At 39.2% G+C, this 26,333-nt stretch overlaps 4 protein-coding genes across 6 annotated transcripts; 2 read left to right on the plus strand and 2 right to left on the minus strand.

Annotated features, from left to right (window-relative positions):
- The first annotated feature begins 29 nt into the window (after positions 1-29).
- LOC116294385 (uncharacterized) lies at positions 30-4,078 on the plus strand. The gene is made up of 8 exons (XM_089040757.1): positions 30-55; positions 159-293; positions 867-994; positions 1,378-1,553; positions 1,841-2,023; positions 2,594-2,694; positions 2,968-3,394; positions 3,765-4,078. The coding sequence occupies exons 1-8, from the start codon at positions 31-33 to the stop codon at positions 4,033-4,035; spliced, it is 1,446 nt and encodes a 481-aa protein (XP_088896883.1). The 5' UTR covers position 30; the 3' UTR covers positions 4,036-4,078.
- A 676-nt stretch (positions 4,079-4,754) lies between these two features.
- LOC116294343 (adenylate cyclase type 10-like) lies at positions 4,755-26,242 on the minus strand. The gene is given in 33 exon segments (XM_089023985.1): positions 4,755-5,131; positions 5,551-5,675; positions 5,764-5,819; positions 5,940-6,057; positions 6,406-6,521; positions 11,502-11,598; positions 13,833-13,951; positions 14,052-14,143; positions 14,408-14,555; positions 14,907-15,082; positions 15,570-15,904; positions 16,257-16,476; positions 16,478-16,581; positions 17,145-17,409; positions 17,689-18,553; positions 18,555-18,744; positions 19,230-19,431; positions 19,821-19,907; positions 20,385-20,577; positions 20,654-20,822; positions 21,181-21,221; positions 21,955-22,144; positions 22,557-22,633; positions 22,849-22,967; positions 23,642-23,673; positions 23,748-23,856; positions 23,858-23,902; positions 24,084-24,169; positions 24,261-24,561; positions 24,921-25,276; positions 25,633-25,671; positions 25,757-25,864; positions 26,176-26,242. Coding segments are annotated over 33 exon segments (5,502 nt in total). The 5' UTR covers positions 26,228-26,242; the 3' UTR covers positions 4,755-4,861.
- LOC148904953 (uncharacterized) lies at positions 6,868-9,239 on the plus strand. Of its 2 annotated transcripts, XM_089040753.1 has the most exons (4): positions 6,868-7,083; positions 7,284-7,477; positions 7,606-7,769; positions 7,961-9,238. In XM_089040753.1, the coding sequence occupies exons 1-4, from the start codon at positions 7,068-7,070 to the stop codon at positions 9,141-9,143; spliced, it is 1,557 nt and encodes a 518-aa protein (XP_088896879.1). In that variant the 5' UTR covers positions 6,868-7,067; the 3' UTR covers positions 9,144-9,238. The 2 variants fall into 2 exon arrangements, with proteins under 2 accessions (XP_088896879.1, XP_088896878.1); XM_089040752.1 differs by lacking the exon at positions 6,868-7,083 and having other exon boundaries at positions 7,187-7,477; positions 7,961-9,239.
- On the minus strand, positions 9,353-11,360 carry LOC148904954 (uncharacterized). 2 transcript variants are annotated; one of them, XM_089040770.1, is made up of 5 exons: positions 11,066-11,360; positions 10,672-10,865; positions 10,380-10,543; positions 9,967-10,188; positions 9,353-9,615 (listed from the first exon to the last, which is right to left on the minus strand). In XM_089040770.1, exons 1-5 carry the CDS (start codon positions 11,079-11,081, stop codon positions 9,588-9,590), a joined length of 624 nt encoding a protein of 207 aa, XP_088896896.1. In that variant the 5' UTR covers positions 11,082-11,360; the 3' UTR covers positions 9,353-9,587. The 2 variants fall into 2 exon arrangements, with proteins under 2 accessions (XP_088896896.1, XP_088896895.1); XM_089040769.1 differs by lacking the exon at positions 11,066-11,360 and having other exon boundaries at positions 10,672-11,055.
- Positions 26,243-26,333: the final 91 nt, after the last annotated feature.

Here is a 26,333-nt window from a genome sequence, read left to right on the forward strand (position 1 = left end):
TGTGACGTCATACCAGGGACCAAAATCAATATGGCGGACGAAGGTGCAGAAAATAGTAAGGAAATTTTATGACCGTGTAGAAGTTATTTTTCTGTTAAGTATATAACTTAAGATTCTCAATTTATATAAGTATATACATGTTTTGTCAATCTTCATAGAAAATAAATCAAAAAATGTTGATGGTCGTGTAAGAGTCGCTGTTATTGGTGGAGGAATATCAGGTTTAGCGGCTGCGTCGTCTCTAGTACAAGAAAGATTTGATGTTGTTCTTCTTGAAGCTTCAGACTATATAGGTGAGTGTGTTGTGGATAAGAAATATCAGTTCGACATTAAAGTACAACGTTATAAATCAGGGCCAACACAATACTATTTCATGCAACGACCAAAGTTGACTATAGTTATAAGTGCCATATTTAGGAGTTAAAGATTTGTGCTACAAGTAGCTAGCCATATCTGTCATTCATTGTAGTTTTCCATGATTATTTCTGTAGGCATATTTCAGCTAGCATTGATTATTTCTATGAGAAAATTGGTGTCTCAAAACATAGTATTATAGGCCAGAATGATGATCTTATTATTTTTCAAGGGACAGCATTTTGCAGGACAGCCATAAGTGCATTTATTGTTCCTCTTTTTCAAATGTGTGCCAAACAGTATCATGAGTGTATATTTCCTTGACATGTTTCTGCTTCTAATATGAAAGAATGATTTTTACGCTAATATATATTACATTGAAATCCACTAATGCTTTGCCCAAGATAATGTATGCATGCATATATAATGACATATTTGCAGTAATGGAATTGGATGAATTGAATGATTATAAAATACTGTTCAATAATTTAGCTTTCCATGCAATCTCTTAGGTGGAAGAATTAAAACAGTGAAAGCATTTCCTGGATTTCCACCCATAGACCTGGGAGCTGATTTTATTCACGGCTCGAACTCGATTATAAATAAGCTTGCTGAGGAGAATAATTGGACTGTCAAACAAGTATGTGTATAGAATTTTGACATTAACTAATATGGTTCTTCAGTATTATTGTATTTTACTTTTTTCTGAACCTATATTTCATTTCTCACCAAATTAATCTTTTCTAATCTTTTCATCCTCACCATCATTTTGTCTAATCAATATTCAGAAGGCCCTTTGTCAACACAAATTGGTTGTGTGAAAAAACATAGTTTCTGCATTAACTAAATCTTTGATTGAACTTTGATCCTGTGTGCTAATCCCACTGATCATGAAATTTGGAAAATGTAATAATGATGATGATGATAATGATAATGATGCTAAAAAATGATTGATTATTGATTGATTATTTGGATTAATTTAAGTTTTATTAATCATTATTAACAAATTACCTATGTCTTCAGTCGCATGGTATAGATAACGAAGATCCTTACACCATTACCATATTCTTGGAGGGAAAGCTCTATTCCTGTCATGATACAAATCAACCTGACATATTTAATGCTACCAAAGCTTGGCATGAAATTTCAGGTCTGGGTGAAAAGTTGAACCAGGATGGTGATAATGCCACAGTTGAAAAGTATGTAATTATTATAAAAAGGCTACTCTTCTTGTTGAACAAAAACCCCAGATATTAAGACAGTAGAACTATTAAATTGATTGAAGGGTGTTTACTTAAAAAAACCTGTCCTTGCTTTACAACGGTATAGCACTTAATAGCCAGTGGCTAGCAAATCTGTGGACCTCGTTCCATGATCAGTTGAAATTTGGGAGTTCATAGCAATACTAATAAGATGTTTATATAGCTGGATTTTATTTGTTATCTTTATTTTTCTTTTCTTTTTTTCTTTTCTGTGTTGTTTATAGTGATCTTGGTATATTTAAAAGAGACCTTTCTTCTTGGCTAAGTTCAAAAGAAGTCAGTCAAAACACCATTGATATTATTGACAGTAAATACTGCCAGACTAATGGAGGTACACTGGACATCATTGGAGTCCTAGAAAGTGCTTACGAAGAAGCATGCTGGGATTATGGTGGAGAAAATTACAGGTAATTTGTACTTTTTACATAGAGAAGGGGACTGTACAAATGTGTCATGCCATGATCATGTTGGTCACCTCATGTCTGTACATTCTCACTGATCTAGTGTTCTGTGATTGGTTCAAAGACTACCATCAATAGACTTTCTTTATTTTGCTTTACTGACCACAAAACAATGTCTACAAGTGGAGATTGGACTTGATAAAAGGCAGTAAATGGATAAACACACAAGGTCTAACTTTGACTCGAATGCATTGTTTTGTACAGTGGTCACTCAAGTGAAATCAGGAAAAGTTTACAGTTACTGCAGACTTTTCTGAATTTGAATTTGATGAACGTGGAACTGTTCTGGTCTAGCTTGGAAGCATACAAACGACATCATATAAGGCATGATGGACAAACAATGTTTGTACCCAAGATAGACCACATTTGCACCTTGTTTGAAATCTCAGAAAAGGTCTTTGATGATGCCTGATATTACCTTGCCTTTTTGCAGTCATTTGAAATCTCTTCAGTCAGTCATCAATATTCTCAAACTATTTAGTCTTCATGGAGTGGGTATTTTAAACCCTTTTTCAGGTTGGAAGGATCATATGCAGTTTTAATTTCACATTACCTTGAAAAGTGTGCAAAAGTGGAGAAAAGATTGAATTGGCCTGTGAAGGAGGTCAAGTGGATTGGTGAGACATTCTTTATTCATACATAATGTATTTATATTATTTTGCAACTCTAAAGGTGGGTGCCTAGCCATCCAATTCACCCCCCTGGATGGATCCACCCTTGCCCTGACCTTTCATTGATCTCCCCATTATTTGTCACAACAGGTGAGGCAGAATAAACCTATTTTTTTGTACAACTGTTTCCCACCCTCCCCTGATCTGTTCTCTTCCTACCAGGCAGGGGTAAAGAAAGGGTGGACTAGACAGTGATCAGCTCTCTTTTTCCTCTACCAGATAAAAAGAAAGATGAAAGTGTGAAACAAACTCCAGAAGTTGTCATCACAAGTCGAGCAGGAGAAACCCTGGCAGTAGATTATGTGGTAGTCACAGTACCTCTTACCATCCTCAAAGATGGTGATATTATCTTTTCTCCTCCTTTGCCGCCCAAGAAGCAACATGCCATCAACGCTATTCAAATGGGAGCTGCCTTGAAAATAGTCTGTAGATTTGGATTACCTTTTTGGCGGGAAAAAACCGTAATTTATCCAATCAGAGGGTTTCTTAGTCAAATATGGACATATTCCCGTGACCCGAAAGAAGATGGTGAGGAGTGTCACGTGGGTGTTGGATTCGCAACGGCTGCATTAGCTGCACAGAAGGCTCATCTTTCTGACGAAGAAGTTTGCGAACAATTTCTACAACAACTAGACGAAATATTTGGGTAAGCACGGAAAAGCACTTTGCTAAATTTCATGAATATCCTTCTTTCATTAGAGTAGAATGTTTTACAAGTTTAGAAGGTGCATTCCCGTGACTTCCAATTGGCTTTCAGTCTGGACCAATCAAAGCGCAAAATATCAGCAATTTTATCCAATCACAATCCTTGAGGAATGGAAGCCATTTAAAAGTCGTTACGTCATTTCCGCCATGTTGTTTGAATTGAACAAAAGATTTTTTCCTAGTTTCTTTTGTTATTTCAGTTATTTTCAAAGCAAAAGTGTTTGTTGTTCCGATCTTTGCGGAAACTTACTTTTTTGAATGAAAATAATTGCCCAGTAAATAAATGACCTTTAGGCATGCAATTCTTCTAGGACCGACGCCGATCCAACACCTGCCACCAACAACTTCATGAGCTTTGTGTATGAGCACTGGTCCAGACACCCATATATTAGAGGAGGATACAGTACACAGACAGTTAATACTCATGACTCGAAACAACACTTGTCAGCACCAGTAGAAGGGAGGTTATTCTTTGCTGGAGAGGCGACCAGTCAAATAGTGGTTGCCACAGTGCAGTCTGCGATCGAGACTGGAATGCGTGCAGCTCGTGAAGTCTGTGAAGCAGCAGGTATTGAATGTTGAGCGAAAAATAGTTTTTATTAAATTATTGAAGTTTTTAGTGTTATTTGCGTTGAGAGTTTTAGCTGCAAGGGCTGCGCGAGGAAGAGCAGTTTTGGAACCGAGGATCGAGGGTTTGTCTCGGGTTCTCCAATTTTTCCTCCCTCCGTAAAAATCGGCTCCTAAATTCCAGTGGAAAAAGATCCACTTTGTGGAATCCACTGTTAATCTCCGATATTATTCATTCTTATTGGGTTAATAAGGTAAGCTGAAGGCGCGTCTGACATCACTTTTCAATTTGGCTCTTTCGTATTGGTTCTCCAAACTCATAACAAATATATTAATTAAGCAAAGACGAAGCGGCTTCAAAACAGCCCGAGATCGTCCTCTTGTGCGCGTGACTTTGTCTTCAAGTTTGGTCCCGTCATTAGGACTTCGCTTGATGCTTTTTGACCTCCCGATGACGACGCAATGCTGAAGACGTTGCGCGCACCAAAAAGAAAGTTATTTCTTTGTTTTTGAGGCCACCTTGTCTTTGCAAATCTTTTTTTTTAAATAGAAATACTCGTGAAACATGTAACTCAGATGTTGACAGAAAAAAACTTTGTCTTTACGCTGACGCAGAACAAAGTTTTTGTCTCATTCGAGTTTTAAATGGCTAAATAATTTCCCCAAAAAATGAGGCTTTTATTTAGTACTATATACATTAAGATTAGTTACATAATATGAATTGAATATTGGAAATGTCACCTTTCCATTTAAACGTAAGAATATTATTACTAGTAGATGGTTAAGATCTATGTTTTTTCGATTTATATTTCTGAAGACAGTACTCGCAAGTATTTGTCAGTTACTTCGGTCTAGGTAAAAAAAATCTTGTTGTTCCATCATATTTGATTCGTCTGTCGTCCTTGCCAGCAAACCACCTCTTTAGATGCCCATTGATGGCTTCAACTTCTAGTTTCAAGTCATACTCCTGGCATTTTGACAGGCTTTTTTTAAGCAAGGCTCTCGAAGTGCTGTTTTTGTGTTTAAGAAGAGCTTTATAGGCACGAAGATGGACGCTCCGTGGATAGAGAACACGGAAATGATCGCATGCTTTGTCAACCTTGTGGAATTCCTAGACGAAAGCAGTAGTACATTTTAACCTTTTCGAATACGTACGTCGTGAGAATAAGTGTATGAGAACATCGAGATGGGAAAAACAAGGATGTTTCACCCACAATGGCATGAGCGTCAATTAAGGCGTTCCCTTGACATTCCTTAATCACGTGCCTTTGAAAACCTTGTGTTTTCCGGAAGCACTTTGGTTAACTTTCAACAAACCCCTATTTTTTCGCGATGGCGAAATTGTACTGGGCCTGGTTGTACGAAGCCTGGACAACCCTATCCGGCGGATAATCCTTATCCAGTGGACAAGTCGATCCACTGGATAAGAATTATCTGTTGGATATCGCTATCCACCGTTCGTACAACCAGGCCCTGCTCTGCATAAGGAGTATAAATCAACATCAGCAACTAATATATTTAACGCGATACCTTTTTAAGGTCATGTTTAGTTGTCGTGTTCATCGGTGCAACTCGAAGGTACAACAGCTGACATTCAATGACCTTCAGTACGCCTCTCACCGACAGGAACATCTCGAATTTTTCTGGCTCAAGCGCTGAAAAAGGTAATTTTTTTCTTTAAAATGCACTTCCTTTGAAAATTAATGATTTTGCAGAAAACTCAAAGAATGTATGGTTTCTTACCAAGCGCAGAGCTAACGTAGCGCTCTGCTTTTTCCCAGTCTTCTCTTCGTGCATACCTGTCGACATTTCAAAAAATAGTTAATTTACAAAGCCAAGATATCACCATGGAGTTCGAAGTCTCCTGGTGCATCTTTTTGTCTCGTTCTTGGTTTGATGTAATGTCACCCAAAACTTACCATAATGCCAAGCAGGCGTTAAGATAATACTTGGTAATGACGTCACTCATAAAGGCAGGGTCTGAGGCGGCTTTAAGAGTGAACTGCTCGATTCGCTCCACCTCTTCGAGTTTTTGTCCTAAAGAAAGACATTTTGCTACAAGTTTAGGATTTTTTAAAAAGTTTTGTAGTGTCCGGCGAGCACACGCGTTCTGGCGCGAAAATTCCCACCAAATCCACAGGTAGCCCATTAAAATAGGAACAAAGGGTAAATTTAGGAAACTGCGGTCGTAGGATGCTGCAAGGCGCACACTCTGTTATCAGTGACCCTTGTTACTTGGTTCTCAACTTTAGTACCAGGCAGTCAAAGATACCAAAACAGATTGTGTTGCAATTTTGTAACAGCGTTGCCGCAGTCCTTCCTTCTCTCTCTAGTGACGTATCCATATCAAAGATATTATCAGTATTTATTGATATCATTAATCACCTGCGTCTAGTAATAAATCAAAGCAGCCGCACATGTACATTGCCTTGCCGTGTGAATCTTCTTCCTCTATAGACGTGTAGTTCAATTCCTTTAGTAACTCTGCGCAGGTTTCAGTTCTTAAAAATTAGGAAGATAAAAAAGGGATATCAGAATTCGTTAAATACCTTTAAGAAATCAATACTCTGTAAAAAAAAAAACGTTTGTAAATTAGAGGGGCCTCGGAAATTCGAAAATTACTCTGTTTTGAGAAGCTTAAAGATACAATTCGTAATTCGACGTTTTTATGGTGGAGAACCCAAACTTATATAACCATAGAACTTAGGATTCGTTTAAAATCTCAACCTGTATTTGAAGAACAAATGTTCAGTAGAGGTCGCAAATAGGCCCTTTGCAGCTAGTGGTCACGTGCTTGGATACCGCTTAGCAACACAAAACTGGAGAGCAAGCCTTCCAGTAAACAAAAGTTGTAATAGGTCAAGCACGCGTGGTTTTATACGATAGTTTCATCGTTCAAAACGCTTAATCCTTTTGCCCTATCTACAAACACAGTAAGATAATCTTAAATTCTCTCCTTTGGACTCGATTTTTGGTTCGAAGTAACGATATTCTTCGCGTTATCGCGAAAAAATTGTCACCGCCGGCCCGCTCGACGGCTGAAAAACATGGCGACTTCGCAAGGTATGTACTTCAAAACTCTCCTTTTTTTTGGTTTCTTTTCAATTATTGGACTTCTAAAATCTCTAAAATAACAGTTTAGATTGTGAATGGTGATCGATTGTAATTGGACGGCATTTTAATGGACGATTTGTTTATTTTTTGTGAGAGTGATTCCACGTCTAAAGTCAAGACTAACCCATGTTTACATATATTCGCTGTAGATGTTAGAACTCCCGACGAGCCATCACATACCAAGAAAAATTCTTCGTACCATTGTTGTGTTCCCTTGTGTAACGGAGATTCTCGATATCATCCTGATTTAAAGTTTCACCGCTTACCAGGCCGTGCAAGGGATGAGCAATTGAAAAAGGAATGGCTGGTGAAGATACGAAGAGATGTGGGCCCACACTTCAAGGTATATAGGAATCTAACAATATCAATGCACAATACGAATTGCCTGTGGATCTTTAAAAAACTGTAATGAAGATAAAAATAGTTGAATACAGTTACATTGTTATTAAAAGGACATTTGATTTATAATAGGTTAACAAAAGTACCAGAGTGTGCTCAAAACACTTCACTGAGGAAGATTACAATCCTCCCACTGATTCTGGACGTCAGTTGCTAAAAAGAGAAGCTGTACCATCAATCTTTGACTGGTCAACCAAATCCAAAGCAAGAAGAAAGATAATTCGACAAGTAGATAGGTAATGAATATCACATATTTCTACTTCAATACATTTCATTTAGACTTGACTGATGGAATTGTACTTGATGTTTATTTTGGTTTAAACCAAAATAATTTTATAATTTTAATAATTTAGTCTTTTATAATTTTTTATTTAGTGTGAACTGAGTGTGAACTGAGTGTCATCATAATTTCAAAACCTTTTTACAGAGACACTCAGACAGATGAAAGTGATGACAATGAAGATAATAGTCCCAGCACTTCTACAACCTTCAGCATGGATGACCTACAAGCACAAGTCCAGTCACTCAGAGCACAGTTCCAAGATGCACAAAAGCAACTTGAACAAAGTAGAAATGAAACTGCAGCTGCCCTCACTGAAATAAAAAGGGTTAAAGTTGAAGCTGCAAAAGAAATTGAGGACATTAAGAGGCAAGCTGCAGAACAATTAGCACTTAATAAATTTGGGCTTGAGAGATTTGGCACAGACAATGAGATCATAAGATTTTATACAGGTTTCCCATCCTATTTACATATTCAGTTCTTTTTTAAGTTTTTGCAGCCATGTGCTGCACAAATGACATATTGTTATGCCTCTGGAGAAAGAGAAAGTAGACCAGACTCAAGAAATATGCTTCTTGTGGATGAATTGTTTATGTTTTGTGTACGCCTCAAACTAGGTCTGTTCGGACAGGATTTAGCTCATAGGTTCCGAATACATAAATCGTCAGTTTGCAGGAAATTGATCACATGGACTAATTTTTTGTATTTTCTTCTTGGTAGTCAAGTGATCTGGCCTTCAAGGCAAGATGTTGATAGGTTTATGCCAGAAGGTTTTAAAAAGCTTTATGCAAGCACACGTGTCATTTTAGATTGTACAGAGATTTTTGTTCAAACACCTACCTCCCTACTACTTCAGTCGCAGCTTTATTCTAGTTATAAGAGTAATACTACACTCAAGGGTTTGATAGGCATTACCCCTAATGGAGCTATTAGCTTCGTTTCTAGCCTTTACACAGGGGGGATTAGTGATAAGGAAATCACAAGGTGCAGCGGCATTCTAGATTTGTTAGAACCTGGTGATTCAGTCATGGCAGACAAAGGGTTTGACATTGAAGATTTACTTAGGGAGAAGCGGGTAGAGTTAAATATTCCTCCGTTTCTTGAAAGTCAGGAACAATTCTCTGCCGCAGATGTTCAAAAAACAAAGACACTAGCAAGTCTTAGAATTCATGTCGAGAGGGCAATAAGAAGAGTCAAAGAGTACCACTTTTTTGATTCAGATGTGCCATTGTCCACTTTAGGTTCAGTCAATCAGTTATATACTGTAGCCTGCCTCCTTACAAATTTTCAAGGCCCACTTATTTTATCCAATGGTAATAATGAGGCATAGTGTCTGTAAGAAGTTGGTGAATGTATGATTAATGTGGCTTACATAACCCATTAGATAATCTTTAATGCAGGTTGGTTTATCATGTGTCTTGGATTGCTTTTTGTAACTATTTCAATTTGTTTGTAAATGAAAACTCAAAAAAAAAAACTAATGAACAAACACAAAATCTAAATAGCACAAATAAATATAATACTAATATGATATAAATATAATAAAAAATAAATTAAGAATTTAATTAAGATTTTTTTTCTAATCTAAAATATCCTTCAATGTTTTTTCCTCAGTTTTTAAATTTCAGTTATTAGATTAACGGCCGTCGAGACTCTAGTCGGCAAACTGAGAGACATCAATCTTCGCGGGTCGAAACAACGACAATAGCAGTTCTACCCATCCACTGGCAGCAACAGGTGTACGACGACCTCATTCGCGACGAAGCTCTCGGTGTCATTGCCTTGAAGGCCAGATCACTTGACTACCAAGAAGAAAATACAAAAAATTAGTCCATGTGATCAATTTCCTGCAAACTGACGATTTATGTATTCGGAACCTATGAGCTAAATCCTGTCCGAATAGACCTAGTTTGAGGCGTACACAAAACATAAACAATTCATCCACAAGAAGCATATTTCTTGAGTCTGGTCTACTTTCTCTTTCTCCAGAGGCATAACAATATGTCATTTGTGCAGCACATGGCTGCAAAAACTTAAAAAAGAACTGAATATGTAAATAGGATGGGAAACCTGTATAAAATCTTATGATCTCATTGTCTGTGCCAAATCTCTCAAGCCCAAATTTATTAAGTGCTAATTGTTCTGCAGCTTGCCTCTTAATGTCCTCAATTTCTTTTGCAGCTTCAACTTTAACCCTTTTTATTTCAGTGAGGGCAGCTGCAGTTTCATTTCTACTTTGTTCAAGTTGCTTTTGTGCATCTTGGAACTGTGCTCTGAGTGACTGGACTTGTGCTTGTAGGTCATCCATGCTGAAGGTTGTAGAAGTGCTGGGACTATTATCTTCATTGTCATCACTTTCATCTGTCTGAGTGTCTCTGTAAAAAGGTTTTGAAATTATGATGACACTCAGTTCACACTCAGTTCACACTAAATAAAAAATTATAAAAGACTAAATTATTAAAATTATAAAATTATTTTGGTTTAAACCAAAATAAACATCAAGTACAATTCCATCAGTCAAGTCTAAATGAAATGTATTGAAGTAGAAATATGTGATATTCATTACCTATCTACTTGTCGAATTATCTTTCTTCTTGCTTTGGATTTGGTTGACCAGTCAAAGATTGATGGTACAGCTTCTCTTTTTAGCAACTGACGTCCAGAATCAGTGGGAGGATTGTAATCTTCCTCAGTGAAGTGTTTTGAGCACACTCTGGTACTTTTGTTAACCTATTATAAATCAAATGTCCTTTTAATAACAATGTAACTGTATTCAACTATTTTTATCTTCATTACAGTTTTTTAAAGATCCACAGGCAATTCGTATTGTGCATTGATATTGTTAGATTCCTATATACCTTGAAGTGTGGGCCCACATCTCTTCGTATCTTCACCAGCCATTCCTTTTTCAATTGCTCATCCCTTGCACGGCCTGGTAAGCGGTGAAACTTTAAATCAGGATGATATCGAGAATCTCCGTTACACAAGGGAACACAACAATGGTACGAAGAATTTTTCTTGGTATGTGATGGCTCGTCGGGAGTTCTAACATCTACAGCGAATATATGTAAACATGGGTTAGTCTTGACTTTAGACGTGGAATCACTCTCACAAAAAATAAACAAATCGTCCATTAAAATGCCGTCCAATTACAATCGATCACCATTCACAATCTAAACTGTTATTTTAGAGATTTTAGAAGTCCAATAATTGAAAAGAAACCAAAAAAAAGGAGAGTTTTGAAGTACATACCTTGCGAAGTCGCCATGTTTTTCAGCCGTCGAGCGGGCCGGCGGTGACAATTTTTTCGCGATAACGCGAAGAATATCGTTACTTCGAACCAAAAATCGAGTCCAAAGGAGAGAATTTAAGATTATCTTACTGTGTTTGTAGATAGGGCAAAAGGATTAAGCGTTTTGAACGATGAAACTATCGTATAAAACCACGCGTGCTTGACCTATTACAACTTTTGTTTACTGGAAGGCTTGCTCTCCAGTTTTGTGTTGCTAAGCGGTATCCAAGCACGTGACCACTAGCTGCAAAGGGCCTATTGGTGGAGATCCGGCCATTATATGTATGAAATGAAGAGCCGGCCGGCCTTAAGACGTATATCTCAGTGCTGGAGACGCTAAAATGTACAAACTCTAAAACAAACGAGGATATCGGTTGCTTCAAATGAATGACTTACTTTCCAATAAGAAGTTGCGTTTGAATGTAAAGCGGCAAGCAGGATATCTTCATATCTTGATCGTTGACTTTGCTGGAAATGCTGATGGCAAGATTACCTAGACAAACAAAATACAATTTACGATGAACGTTTTGCATGCTTGGTACGTTCTTTTCTTTATTGATGAATAAAAGAATACAAAAAAGAAAAACTATATAACCTGCATATAGCTAAAGCTAGTCTAGGCAGGTTAAATTCACAGAATATACACGTAGATTTACAAAGATGTCTTTATATGTTAATAATACTAAATAATCAGAGTACAAAGAGCTGAATAGGAAATGAAAAGTAGTTCACTGAGTAGAAAATGAAAAATAGCTCATTACAGATAGACTTACTTAAAAAGTTTGAAGATCTCAGTATCATAGCGATTAATATTAAGATCGTTTAATAAAACGGTTTTGATTTCCTTTTGGAAGTTTTTTTTGGATAAATTCCTAATGAAAGGTGGTATTTGATTCCATAGACGTGCACCCACTCGCGAGAAGGAATCTTTTTGAGTGTTTAAACGTGAATATCTAGTGTAGAAATTATCACTGGCAGAAGATCTTGTTTCATAGGAGTGAATATCTTTTATGTAAGTAAAGAGTTTGCTAATATTACTGGGAATATAATCATATTTAACATCGTACATTAGCTGTGCTACTGAATAAAAATAAAGAGATTTGATTGGTAAAATTTCATGTTCAATGAATATTGGTATTGCACTTTTAATTGATTTCACGAAAAATATTGACCTTAGAGCGCGCTTCTGCAGAATGAGCAATTTATCAGTAAGCTTTTTGCAAGCTTGACCCCAGGTACATATTCCATATATCAAGAGCGGCTGTAAGAGGGATTTATACATTTTGATTAGAGTATTTTTTGGAACAAAATGTGACAATCTGCTGAGAATACCCACTATTCTACTTACTTTTTTGCTTATGTAATCAATATGAGGCTTCCAAGATAATGTACTATCTAATAAAACACCCAGATATTTTACATAATCCTTTTTTTCAAGCTGTATATACTGGTTACTTTTATAATCCAAGATTTTAATGTTCAATGAATGTTTTGGTTTGTTACGAGCTGAATGGAATAAAACAAAGTTTGATTTTTTGATATTTATGGTAAGTTTGTTTGCAGTGAACCAATCATGGAGCTTTGTTAGTTCATTGTTCATTTCCTTTTCAAGGGTTTTTAAGCATTTATTCGAGTGAAGTATATTTGTATCGTCTGCGAAAAGATGAAATTTTAAAATATTAGAGGACATACTAATATCATTTATGTAAAGGAGAAAGAGTAAAGGACCTAATGTAGAACCCTGAGGGACCCCAAAATTAGTTGCTTCTTTATTCGATATATGATTACTAACACTAGTAGTTTGAGTTCTCTCAGACAAGTACGACTTAAACCAATTATAGACGCATCCTCTCACGCCATAAATATAAAGTTTTTTCATGAGAATGGAATGGTCAACAGTATCGAATGCTTTCGCTAAATCAATGAAAACTGCACATGTGTATATTTTGTTGTCCATATTATGTTGTATTGTACTAATTATATCAAGAAGTGTATGTTGTGTGGAGTGATTATTATTTTGTTCCTATAGTAAAGATATCGGTCTTTATTTCCAGACATTAATAACTGATTTTTAATCCTTATAGACTCACGAATTCCCTCGGTTTTCTATATACACTCAATTGAAGAATCGTTGTCGGGTTCAGAAACATAGAACATAAAAGCTGAGACCGAAATGGCACATGGGAAATTACATAATTATATTACAATTTATTCATTAGCGCCATCCATGTAGTCGGTTTAGAATGCCAAACACGTATTAAAAACAGTAGATGATGCCACAGCTCGCCGGTCACAGCATGCATCTAATTAACGTACTTCCCATGTGCAATTTCGGTCTCAGCTTCTATGTCCTATGTTTCTGAACCCGACAACGATTCTTCAATTGAGTGTATACAACGGTTTGCTTTACCAAATGTTCAAAACGTCCTTAATTCGCAAGGCAAAATTCATTTCAGACGATCCACTGAAGTATGTTTGTGTCTGGTTTTCTGTTTTTTTTGTTTGTTTGTTTTATTGCTTGTTTGATTTGTGTTTGGAGATTCAAATATTTTTCACATTTAAAATGCATTATGCATTGCATTGGGTAGCATTTGCCCCAGTTGCATATATGAGAATATATCTTCTCATGGACTGTTAATTGTTATATCTTCTCATAGACTGTAAATTGTTTCTAGGAAAGAAAAGAATAATAAAAAAGCGGAATGAACGTGCTTTGACAGTTCGTACCTGATTTTATAGCTCCCTCTGTGTTGGCTATAGCCAGTCTGAATGATAGACTGACACTGTAAAGATGAGCAACTGTTGCTAAATCCTCTTGGTTCAAGAGAAGACGAGGTTCTTGACATCTATGGAAAGATAATTTCAGTCATTGTGACCAGAACCATCAATGCCATTCATCATCGTCACCACCACCACCACCATCATCATATTTTCAATTGATCTTACCTTTGGAGTCCAATTCTTTCATACTGTTCACCCCAGCTTGTCCATCCAAACAGATGAGTGCATTCGATAACAGCGGCATAAGCTACGAGAAGCTGAATCGGGGAAGCAAGCAAACAAAAAGTATGTTGTACAATATCATCACAACTTGTGTCTAGCAATTCTAGTGCATTCATACCCCTATGGTGTTGCACGAATTTGTTTTATTATCGAACTTTAACCTGAAACGAACTTCTGGCTGATCTAAGGCAAGGCATGGGTAACTCGCAGATCGAATTGGAATTTAACTTGTAAGCACAAATATGGGTCGTTTTTCCAATTAAGTTATGGAGCTTTCCTTGACCTGATATGTGACTTACCTCGTGCAGGTCTTCCTCGGCTTCTTCAGCAGCATTTACTTCCTGTATGGCAGCCATTAGTGACCTGTCGTTCTGATGCAAGGCGTGGTAGACATGTGATATGTGGGACAGACAACGAGCCTGTTCAATGAGCCTTGTGGAGTTGTCCCTAGTACACAGAAATAAGTGTTAGATGACGCAGTATCACACGAGATTTAGCACAGTATTGTTCTGAACCGTGTTACTCGTAGGATGGTACTGAGTATCCAATGTGATGGTACAGGACATCCCGCAGGATGAGACAGGTTATCCCAAAAGATGGTAGGGGGTATCCTGGAGGATGGTATGGGGTATCCCGCAGGATGGTACGGGGTATCCTACAGGGTGGTACGGGGTGTCCTACAGGTTGGTACGGGGTATTCGACAAGATGATACAGGGTATCCCACAAGATGGTACAGGGTATCCCACAAGATGATACAGGGTATCCCACAGGATGGTATCCCACGGCAATCCCCTTACCCTGCGCGTTGAATAAAATAACCAGGAAAGAGAATATGCAGATAATGTCGGAAGGCTTCTTTCCTGATTCGAAGATAAACTCCAAGATTACTAGTGGGCTGCTTTTTACCCAGAAGAGCCAAGCACTCTTGAAAATGTAAAAGAGCTTCGTCGAGACGGTTCATGTGGAAGAGTGCCTTAAAGTCAAGAACGTATTGGTTAGAAACAGCTTCCCAAACAATTACATATTTATTAAAAAATAATCACGTCAGTAGCGTTTGTTATGTTATTCCCTTATTTTGAGGGTTTTCCCCAGGTTCTCCGGTTTTTCCTCCCTCCGCAAAATCTAACATGCAATACTTATTTCAATTCGATCATAACTAGTCATGGCCTGTCTCAGTTTACTTAGATATTATTTCAGTGTTCAATCTGTGAGTGCCATACCCCGACCTAGATCAACCTAGAGGTTGTCTCACGGTTTGGTATGTGAGTAAACCCTGCCCTGACTTAGATCAGCCCAGAAGTTGTCACAGGGTTTGGTCTTTGAGTTAGACATGCCCTGACTTAGATCAGTCCAGAAGTTGTCTCAGGGTTCAGTCTGTGGGTGGGCCATACCCTGACTTAGATCAACCCAGAGGTTTTCTCAGGGTATAGATAAAATCTGAAAAAGATAGGAAAACTAACCTGCCCAATCAGGTTTTCCACTCTCGCCATGTCTTCTTTTGTAGAAATATCTCCACCATCCTCTGTCTTCTCACCAAACATAGTCTTAACTTCATACAAGTGAGACAAGGCCTGCATGTTGGCCGATGTAGTCAGTGCCGCCGCCCCAGACTCGGTCAAATACCGAATAGTCTTGATCTTGTTCCCTGAGGCTCGCCAGTGATCGACAAGCTGTGGGAAAACGGATGCGAGGATTTCTGCGCATTCACAGTTTTTAACGTTGACGGTTTCTGATTCCTCCTCGGTTTCTACATTAGACATTTCTTCCTCAATTAGTTTCAGTCTTCCAAGTTTTTCTAAATCAATCAAAGAGGTACCCTATTAAACATTACACCTTAACATGCAATCAATTACAACGCAGATGTTCCGATAAGTGGTATATAACGGACACACTATCCAGTCTATGCCATCGCCTGATGAAGACTAACAGCTAGCACTGAGTCGAAACGTCGCGGTTCTTTTACAAATGGACCTTTCTCACAAGTCATTCCAGCTATTTTTTGATCTTGGAATGACCTATCTCCTATAGAGGAAACCTATCGCCTTTGGCAATGACAACGTTTTTTGAATTAGGTGTAATTTAGACCTTGTCAGATAATCCCAATCAGTTTGAAAATATATATCTAATCCAATAGAGATTCTTCTTACCTTGGATGTTGGTCTCTTCCTCTTGCGCTTTGACGCGTGCACTCTTCTTTCTTCGAAATTTCGTAATCCAACTGACCCGTCTTTCCTCTCCATTCTCATCACCGCTTATTCCATTCGTTAGTTCTCCATCTTGCGTGGAGTTTCTGGAAACCTTTTTAAGTTTTCTAGCGTCCATTTGCAAGTTACTCGGTCGAGCGAAGCTTGTTCTGTCGTGTGCGCGCTGACGTGAAGGCGCCTTGACTTTGGACTTTTTCTCTCATTTCGATAGTCTTCCTCCTCTTGGCAGAACTGGATGAGATGATATTTGTAGATCTGCGAGATGTGCCTGATAATATCATACATTGGACAGGATTTAAGAGTAATTAGACTATTTTACAGCAGTAGACTATTTTACAGCATCAGATTATTTACAAGCATATTTTGAAGTTCTTATTTTCTGATTGGCATCCAGACGTCATCATTAAGATTGCAGAACACGATAATGCTAACAATATTTCATGCTCCACTTCAACTTCCCAAGTGCTCTGTTGCTTTCGTTAATATCCAAAATATAAGCGTGCGCTGCTATGCATAATCACTACGTGATGGCAGCCATGACAGGAGGCAGGAACAATTAAACCTGGCCTAGTCTGGTACATGAGAAAGAATTCAGTTTCCCAAGAAGAAAGACTCTATTGTTGTGCCTCCTGTCATGGCTGCCATCACATGATGGTGAATTCTTCGATTGCACGTTACGTCATCGCGGCCATGTTTGTACGATTGAACAAAAGATTTCTCAATAGCATCCATTGTTAACGGTACCACAATGGCCGCCATGTTTTTGTCTTTTAACTCTCTTGGGAATGCTTGCAACCCATCAATACTGATGAATACTTACTATCACTTCGCATCCTTCCACCCTTTTGCGTCCCTTATCTGTAGAGGTGGTCTCCTTATTCTCATTTTGTCCAGGTACGAAGCCTCCACCTCCACATGCTCGACATTTATGAGCCTGCGATTCTAAGAACATAGCGGCTTTCTCGTGGAGCTGTTTTCTTTGGTGATCTAGCCAGACCTCGTAAGCCGTCTCTTGTACGTAAATATTGACAAATTTGTAGGAGAGACATTGCTTCTTTGGTCCATTGGGAGTCATCATGCTGGTGAGATTAAGCACCTAACGACAAAAAGAGAAGATAAGCCAAAAGCCAAAATGTTTAAGAATCTAGTTTATGGCAAACCTGACACGTCAGTTGACTAGAGAAAATTCTTTAACATAGTAAAAAGCGAATCGCAAAAATCACTAAGTAGATTAACAAAAAAATATTTGTCTTTGGTGGGAAGGTTTGAAAAAGGTGAAATACAGGGCAACGATGTCAGAAAACGTGGTCATTGTTTGCCGTTTGTGGGTAGGAAAAGGCCAATGGCGTTATGCCTCAAATTTAAACAGACCTACCCTATTCCCCTCGTGGGCATAGCAACCACATAAGACAGGAGCATGCAGCGACGTTGCTACGTTGTGGTGGTGATGATGGTGGTGATGTTGACCATGATGGTGCGCATACGCAGGATCGTCGTAGTCATAGAAACCGTGGTGATTGTGTGCCGACTGGTGCTGCGCAGCTGAACTTGCGCACTCTAGAATACCATCTCTAACGAGAGTATACAGAACCACATCTAGACTAGCCTTGCAGGATATCGGAACGAGTGCCTCGATAAGTTCCCGCGAAAACATCATTCCAAGAATGGACGCGCATTTCAGTGTGACCTGTTCACTGGGCGACATGCGGTCTACACGCGCGAGTACCATGTCTTTAACGGACTCTGGAACCAACACCTTAGAGATGTCAACACTAGGCGCGACGATACAAACACTATGCGTATCCTTTGGCATTGTGTCACTCTTTGCTTGGACGAAATTTGCCTTCTCAAAACCGTAACAACCTTTCTTTTCCGCAGACAAGTTGAAACCAATTGCGCTTGCATCACTCGCGAGGCTAGTTCGTCTACTGTTGTCAATTGTGGGAAGTGGCTGCTCGTTGTCAAACTCATTGTCGAACTCTAAACCTTTTGCACTTCCTGTAGACATTCTACGCTTCCGTGTCCTTTCTTCGCCACCAAGAGTGATTTTAACAAATAAGCTTCCTCTTCTGCCTTTGGAACCATGTGCGCTCTTTCCTCTGGTTTTGGCAGCAGATAGAGGATCATCTTCCATTGTATCAGGAAGTGAGGGGGTTGCTGAACGAAACGAAGGGGTCCCGGGACGAGGTGATGCAATGTCTGATTCCCTGAGCTTGTAGGTGAGCATCAGTGTCGACCTCAGATTGAAATGCCTCTATATCAGGCACTATATCAATGATCTTACTGACGAGCATGTCTTTGATGAGCTGCTCACACCACGAAGGAACACCGTGGCTTTTCTCCTGAAGTATTTTATCGAGTTCTTGAGGGATGTACATCGCATCCATGAACTGACAAGCCAAGTCACTCATTAGCTTAGCGTCAAGCCCCTCTGAAAACAGAAAGCAACACATTATATGTTAACGTCATCACGTGATGGAAGCCATGACAGGAGGCACTACGAATAGAGTCTTTCTCCACTGGAAAACTGGATTCTTTTTCATGTAAATGACATTAGACCAGATTCAATTGTTCCTGCTTCTTGCCATGGTTGCCGTCAAGTGATGGTGCAAAGCCTCTATGCATTTCGGAGTTTAGCTAATCAATAAGAATTCCCTTTTTATGCCATGCTTGTACTGTGGACCTCAAAGTCGCGCCAACATGTCGCTCAGTTAACATAGTTTTGTTGTAATTTGCAAAATTGATTAATTTCTTTTCTGCACAAAGAAGAATTTCTCTCCAGTCTTTGAAACAAAGAATATTTGTCGCGCGCAGACTGTTAAACATGCTCTGTGTTGCATGACATAAATGTTGCCGCATTACTGCAACTTGAAAGATTTTTATATCTGCATTACCGCACCCTCGTCAGCAACTTACTTAGTTTAAATTTCTTTGACTGTCGGTCATTAATCATGCGAACAGCGGATTTACAAGGAGGATTAGACGCAGAAAAAGGTCTAAGGGCCAGTATGAGAACTGCATGTGAATCCCGCTGCAGGTCTTCAAGAAAATCCCAAGACTCGTGGTCAATGAACTGTGCATTATCCACAGCAAATAGACATGGCTGCTGTACCGCGACCTGAGGAAACAAACATTTGAAATAGTCTATGCGGTTATTACCGGCTAGAAGCAGTGTTCCGTTTTAAAGTGAGGGGGCAAGTTTTAACAAACATAGGAATGCTTGTTTAGCACTATGCATAGGACTAAAAACAGTGCAAGTGGAACTTACACCACTCTGCACTTGCAGCTAATAAGCCATTTTCCTATCAAATACTAAATAAAAATTCTATTCAAAAGTGAATTCCACTTTTTGATGTTTTTCTTTTTTAAGTCGAAATGTTGCGATTTCTGTAAAACAGTATTCAAAAGGAATAACCTTTTTAAGGGTCTAGTTCGTAGGCTAATATTTTCGTCAAAAAAAATATTCTTCAAAGTATTGCTAAGAGTTTGAAAATACTGAAACATTACCTGATGAACAATCCCAAAGAGGAGTTTGTGGAAGTGTTCTGTCACATGTTTGGTATCCATGTGAAAGAACTTAGGATTTGGAGGTATCTGAAAAATACAACAGGGTAGAAGCAGTTATTGAACATTCATCTTTTAGTTAATCGTGGTTTGATTGCCCCGGTTTTTTTTGTTAACGTTACTTGGGGATTTTCGTCTGTTGCGGCATGTGATGTAGATCGACCAATAGGTTGTTTTAATGTTTGGTTTGATCGTCGTAGTAATAGGGTTGTGCACTGAACTAAATGCGAACTGCGAAATCGTTATATTTAGGAATCTTAGCGCAACACATATATGAACCCATTTCTGTTTCCACTTATTCTTGGGGTTATAGCCGCCATGTTGGTTGACGATAACAAAGCATTCCGCATTAGCTTCGATTCTCTTGTTAGATCAACCATCATGGCGGCTGAATTTCATCGTTATTTATATCTCATGGGATTTTGAGACATGTGGTTGCACCCTAAGAAAAGGCTCTGAAAGCAAATAAAATATTTTTTAAAGGGAGATCATCCCATTGTTACTCACGTGTGTTCCTAATATGTCATTCAATAAACATAAGCTATCTCGTAACGTCTCTTCTGTAATATGTTCCTTCAGCAAGTGTTCCTTTTCAGCTGGAGTGCGACAAACATCCAGCTCAAGTAGAATACTAATGAGCATCTGGACCACGTGATATGGCGTGTGCGCATGCGCCATATCAGCTTCTACGTAATCAACCCTGTTGATTTAACCAACGTACGTTTACATTATTGTGCGTCACATCCCATATTAGAAGAATCTTTATGTTCACTTACTTGAAATTTTCGTCTTCGGCGATATCCATGAACTGTTCCATCAATCTTGTTTTGCCTATCCCAGCCTCACCCTCTATTACTACCATGTGCTGTATCAGGCCAGCCTCCCTGTCGTCTGTATTGACGGCGTGTAGCAGTTTCTTCATATCTTGGCATTCCTTTTCTCGACCTGAAAATAAGGTTATTGTCAGGATCACGGTGAGGGGAGGGGTGGGTGGATGGGAAAGGGGGATAGGGATTCGCGGTCATTTTAGCCATCCTTCCAAGATATTGTGTGCTTAGGTGTAATGACGGCGTAAAACCTAGGTTTTGCAACCCTGATTAGGTACTTGAGAGACTCGGCAATGACTTTCCGTATGACGAGGTACCGCGTAAAATAAGATATTTATATATTACTGTCCATTTATTTATCTATTCAACTGGAAATTCGAACGACAAGTATTGTCGTGGCGCGCTTTAGCCAACCTCACCCTCGCTCCCTGCCTGGTTCTTAATTTTAAAAAGTTAGTTTTCAAATAGTACTTTACCTAATATTGGATATTCTGTGTCATCATCTTCAATTTCACGACTGAGAAAGAGAAAAAGATATGGTATAGTAATAGGCTTCTTTGACGATACGGCGGCCATCTTGCATTGCAAAACGTCATGACTCTTCCAGGGGACAAATATAAAACTAACGTGAGGCTTGATGATATTTATTTTTACATCGCCTGTCATTATTACTGCCAAAGACGACACGTCGATCACGTTTACCCATGAAAGAAAGACAAACACACGAAACTCTATATATTATCGGGGCCATCTTTTGTTTGTCTTGCCCCCTGGACGACCCATAGTGCCTTGCGACCCAAAATGGCCGTACTATCGTCGAAGTAGTCCATTCGATTGAAATCCCGTGGCGCTTTCGATTTACCTGGAAAAACCGGAGATTACAGTTGGGAAAACAAATGGTATATGTCGGTCCGATCGAAAAATTCCAGAAAACTCGGTCTTCCGATTGAGGTAAACCACTTTTCCTGCTCTTTTCGGGTTCTTCCGGTAGACGCGTGTACGGTTTGTCGGAAGGCATAGTCTCCAGCTCTTTTTTTACCAATAGCAAACAAACTTCTAACCGGATGGATTGGTTTAAATGGTCCGGTTGTACGAAGCCTGGATAGCGCGGATAAACCCTTATCCAGTGGATAAGTAGATGGTATTAATAAATTTATCCACTGAATAAGGATTTATCCCTTGAATAGCGCTATCCAGACTTCGTACAACCGGCCCAGGTGTCAACCATAAATCCGCAATATGTGACTTACTCATGGTGTTTGTTGTACTCCCTAACCGCACCGGGTTCTGCAATACCCTTCAGAGGCTTAAAGGGCAAGAGAAGGAAATCCTCTTTTTTGAGCTTGGTTTTTGCTGCCATGAATGTATCGTTGTCACAGGAGAGGATGCCGGGGTAGTTGACCATCAGACGAGCCGCCATATTGACTTTGCGACCAATCACTGTATGATACATCGATGAACAAATTTTATCTCGCAAATCAATGAAACTAGTATTGGAGTGCATGTTACGTCATAGCCGCCATGTTGGTTAATGATAACACAGGATTCCCTCCTACCTTCTCTTGTTAGATCGACCAACATGGCGGCTGTTTCGTTGTTATTTATATCTCGAGGGATTTTGAGTCATGTGGTTGCGCTCCCAGAATCAGAAGCTACGCAAAAATAAATTAATAAAATAAAAATAAAAAAAGGAAAGGAAAGAAGAAGGAATAAAAAAAGCGAAGGCAAGTGAATTATCGAATGATATCCTTGTAAGCGCACAAGAGTCAAACGCTTGGTCACTTTGTCTCAGCAGAAGCAAATTTTAATGGCTAGAATAGTTCAGGAAAGGAAATGTGGCGTATTGGTTTACCTGTGTATTCGTGTCTGTCTCGGTGCCCTACGACCCCGCAGAATGCCCTTCCAGTTGTCACTCCAATAGCTTCATGTCTAGAAATAAGAAAAGCCAATCACACAAAATATTTCTCTATTAGGGAAGGTCAGTACTTATGCCAGCGCACATACATACTGCGCATCTACATGGAGGGTTTCCCGCGGGATTTCACCAACTTAAAATGCGCATATTTTCGAATGCATCCAATCTTTGACTGTGATATCTCTAATGATTTTCATAATCTACTGTTAAAAGTTGACGTCATACTCACGTGATCTCCTTGATAGTGTGTAATGTATCGATTATCCGATGTCCAGCCTTGAGTGCACGGGTCTGATCATCCTCGTGCTTGTCGCCTGGCAACCCGAAAATGACGAGAAACGTGCAGCCCTGAAATCACCGCAAATTAAACTAGAGCTCCTAGGCTCAAATGCCTTATATAATAAACTTTTGATAAAATAGCAGCCACCTAAAACGCGCATGCGTACTTCATATCCCTTTTGTCCTTTCCATTTTTAAAATCCGTTTAAAAATCTAGATAGAGTTGGTCAACAAGTGAATCTGTATATGATTTTCTGATTGGTTGAATTGATCAGGACCATACTTCCATTGTTCCAACAAATCCTTGCAGACTAAGGATCAGAAGTGTGGCCTAGAAATTTTTTTTAGGAATCTGCTAGAGAAAATAGTGTTGGATTCTTTTATTTTTTATAATCAAAAATAACCGGAGACCATACTCCCAGACCCAAATGCTGAAGCGTCGTATGGTAGCGCGAAGCATTTACGGCTACGCCAGAGATTTCGACCCCGACACCGCTATCCCGGGAGGAATTACAGCCTGATCAGGAAGCTCGGCAAAAGCCTAAGGGAGAGGTTAGTCGGCCCCTAGACCGTAAATGATTAACCCCTTGCTATGACCAGCAGACCTGAAAAGCTGACTTTTGGAGCTGATGACTTAACATCCATAATCACTCCTTTCCATGTGGGATGCGTTTTGAAAGACTAACTGTAAGTACACGCAAACTCAGTTGAGGTACAGGTGAACATTGAGGTATTAGTCTTACCTTGTCGAACGAAAATACTTTATTGAGATTCCCTACACGAAAAGATATCGCTGGTTAAACTTGAAAATACCGATAGACACTTTTTATATCCTGGCTGTTTTCTTACCTCTGAGTCTACGAACATTTTCGTAAATGATTTCAAAGGCTTTTTGTAGCGCCCAAGAACTTTGGTCACCTTTCTTTGGCAGAACCATATTGATGAATAAGACTGAGACCTTGACGCATCTCTGAAAGCCACTGTAGGTCTTGTCCGTGGTCGATCTAAATAATCATTTGAGATAATGGAAAAAAATATTTTAAGAAAACTGAGTTAGTAACCACTTCAAGTACAACAGTGGTGTGGTCGAGCTGAGCGCAATAGCGTGAAAGCGCATCGGCAGCCGCAATACAGTCCAAGTATGCGAGATGTTTTCAATGTAATAAATAAGTGTTTTCTTCGTACCTTTGAAAGAACGGGTTTGGATACGTAAGCCCTTAGATCTTCGATCTCCTGGTCGTTTAAAAAGTCATACACATCTGTTCGATGATCTAGAATGGAGAGGAGAACGCGAGTAAAACATGCGTAACCCTCTACTGACCCCCCGCCCTCCCTCAAGCGACCATTCGACACGTCACTCACCTGGGTCGTGGATACTCCCAGTGCGCATTAACTTTTCTGTTACACTGCAACCCACTTTCGAAGATCCTCGTTTAGTTTTATCCTCGCGCTTTTTGAGATAAATCCTCGCTAGCTTTAGACTTGGGTGGTGCTTTGCAAAGTGGTTTCCCACGTGAGGACCGAAGATTCTCCTGCTGACTGAAGGGATGGAGAGAGCCACGCTCTTTGTGGAGAGAACCCCTGACATAGACATCAGGAGCACCTCTGTTCGCGTGGGTTCTTCTTCTCCGACTTGGATCTCTTGTTCTCGCACTCCTGTCACCTAGAAAATAGTAATTAAATAATTAGTTTATCGTACAAATGAGTAATATCATGCTTTGTTTATCAACCAAGATAAAGACAGTGCCGTTGTAGTTGCTTCATCGAATGAGACAAAAAGTCGCACACGCGATGCTGTTTTATACGCATCCTTGCGCAACTTGTCTCGCAAATAAAGCTGTTGCAAGTTAAGTTGTAGATATATAGTTCTACTTTTTCAGCAACAAAAAATTGAGAAATACTAGTTGCGCTAACGTATGATACACACGTACTAAAGTTATGCAAAAATCTTTTCGCGAGAAATAGTGTCGTGTAACAGAGCCATTATAGTCAAAAAGATAATTGATTATGAGAACAGCCAACCTTAAAATGTTGTCCATCTTCCATAACTTCATAAGTAAAAAGCGACTGCTCGCAGTTCGCCCAAGCAAGGCGATTCAAAATGATCGATCCAGGAGTTGCCCACTTCTCTGCTCCATTCACTTCCTCCACAGCAGGTCCAGTTAGGTCAAACTGCTTGCAATCAGGCACTCCAACATACGTTATATGCATTTTTCCAATGGCGATAGCAATCTTGACTCGCAGTAACACACCGACATCTGTCATGTAGTTGTCACATTCTTCCTGGATTGCAAGGCTGCAGATGATGGCTTTGTTAACTAATAATGTCAGGTCTGATGACGACTCATTGCATTTCCACATCGCTAACAATGCATCTCCTGCAATTATGACAATCATGAAAGAAATAAAAATTACAACCGGCTTTAGTCGTAACCAAGTACCAAGAGAAGTATGTAGCTAATACATCAGTCATTGAACTCGTCTCAAAAGTATAGTGGATGCATGAGAGGCTAACATGGAAATACAAAAAAATAACACTGTTTTTCGATGGAATTCGTAGCATTTCTTTTGTATTTTCATGTTATCCAATAATGAAAATTTTAAGAAGAGTCCTTTGATATCCTCGACCCCTGACCTCTGACCCCCGACCCCCGGCTCCACGAACCCCGGTACATGGTGGGAAATTTAACATAAAGTTAGCCTGCCTTTGGCCTCTTCCTCAAGCAAACCTTACCTGCAAATTTAAGCACGTCTCCCCCATTGATTAGAATATCTGCCGGGGAAAAAATGATCACGTCAAGAATCTTATAATGTTGATGAGGTATGAACGAATACTGCGCTGCTGCGCTCCCACATACCTTCGACTATTTTTCCTATGTAAGTGTTTAAAGTAGCTGTGAGCTTCTCTGTTCCGCTTCCATTTGAGCTTTCTAGGTTGCCATAAGTCTCGCAGAGGGATGTAAAGCCTTAAATATAGAATATACTACTTTATTTTTTATTCATCAGTACGTTAGATAATATCAAGTAGAAAGAGGTTTCTTTCATTCATGCATTTTATAATTCATTGGCAAATCAGTTCCGGCACTGCATAAGCGGCGCAAATAGCGTTTGTTTTCGTTTTTTCATGAGCTGAGCAAGCGCAAATATAGATGACATGACCTTGAAACGACAGAAACTGTTGATACTTTGATTATAAATTATCAAGAACATGTTTTTTTTACCATAATTCTCGTGCACTTGTATTCTTTACGAGCTTTACGAAGTGTTTTCTACTTACCTGAGATGTCGGCAAACATACAGACTCCAACCACATGCGTGACATTTGGCATGGAGTGGCTGTGATCACATTTGATTACCATACCAGGGACATGAGTAAGAAGTTGGCGTAAAGCGCCAGGATCTCTCGTTTTTCCTGCTCAAAGAAAATGCAAAATC

This window comes from Actinia tenebrosa, unplaced genomic scaffold (assembly GCF_029948245.1).
Source record: "Actinia tenebrosa isolate PJP-AT-01 unplaced genomic scaffold, QUT_ActTen_1.0 PGA_scaffold8__29_contigs__length_14323225, whole genome shotgun sequence".
Taxonomy (NCBI): domain Eukaryota; kingdom Metazoa; phylum Cnidaria; class Anthozoa; order Actiniaria; family Actiniidae; genus Actinia; species Actinia tenebrosa.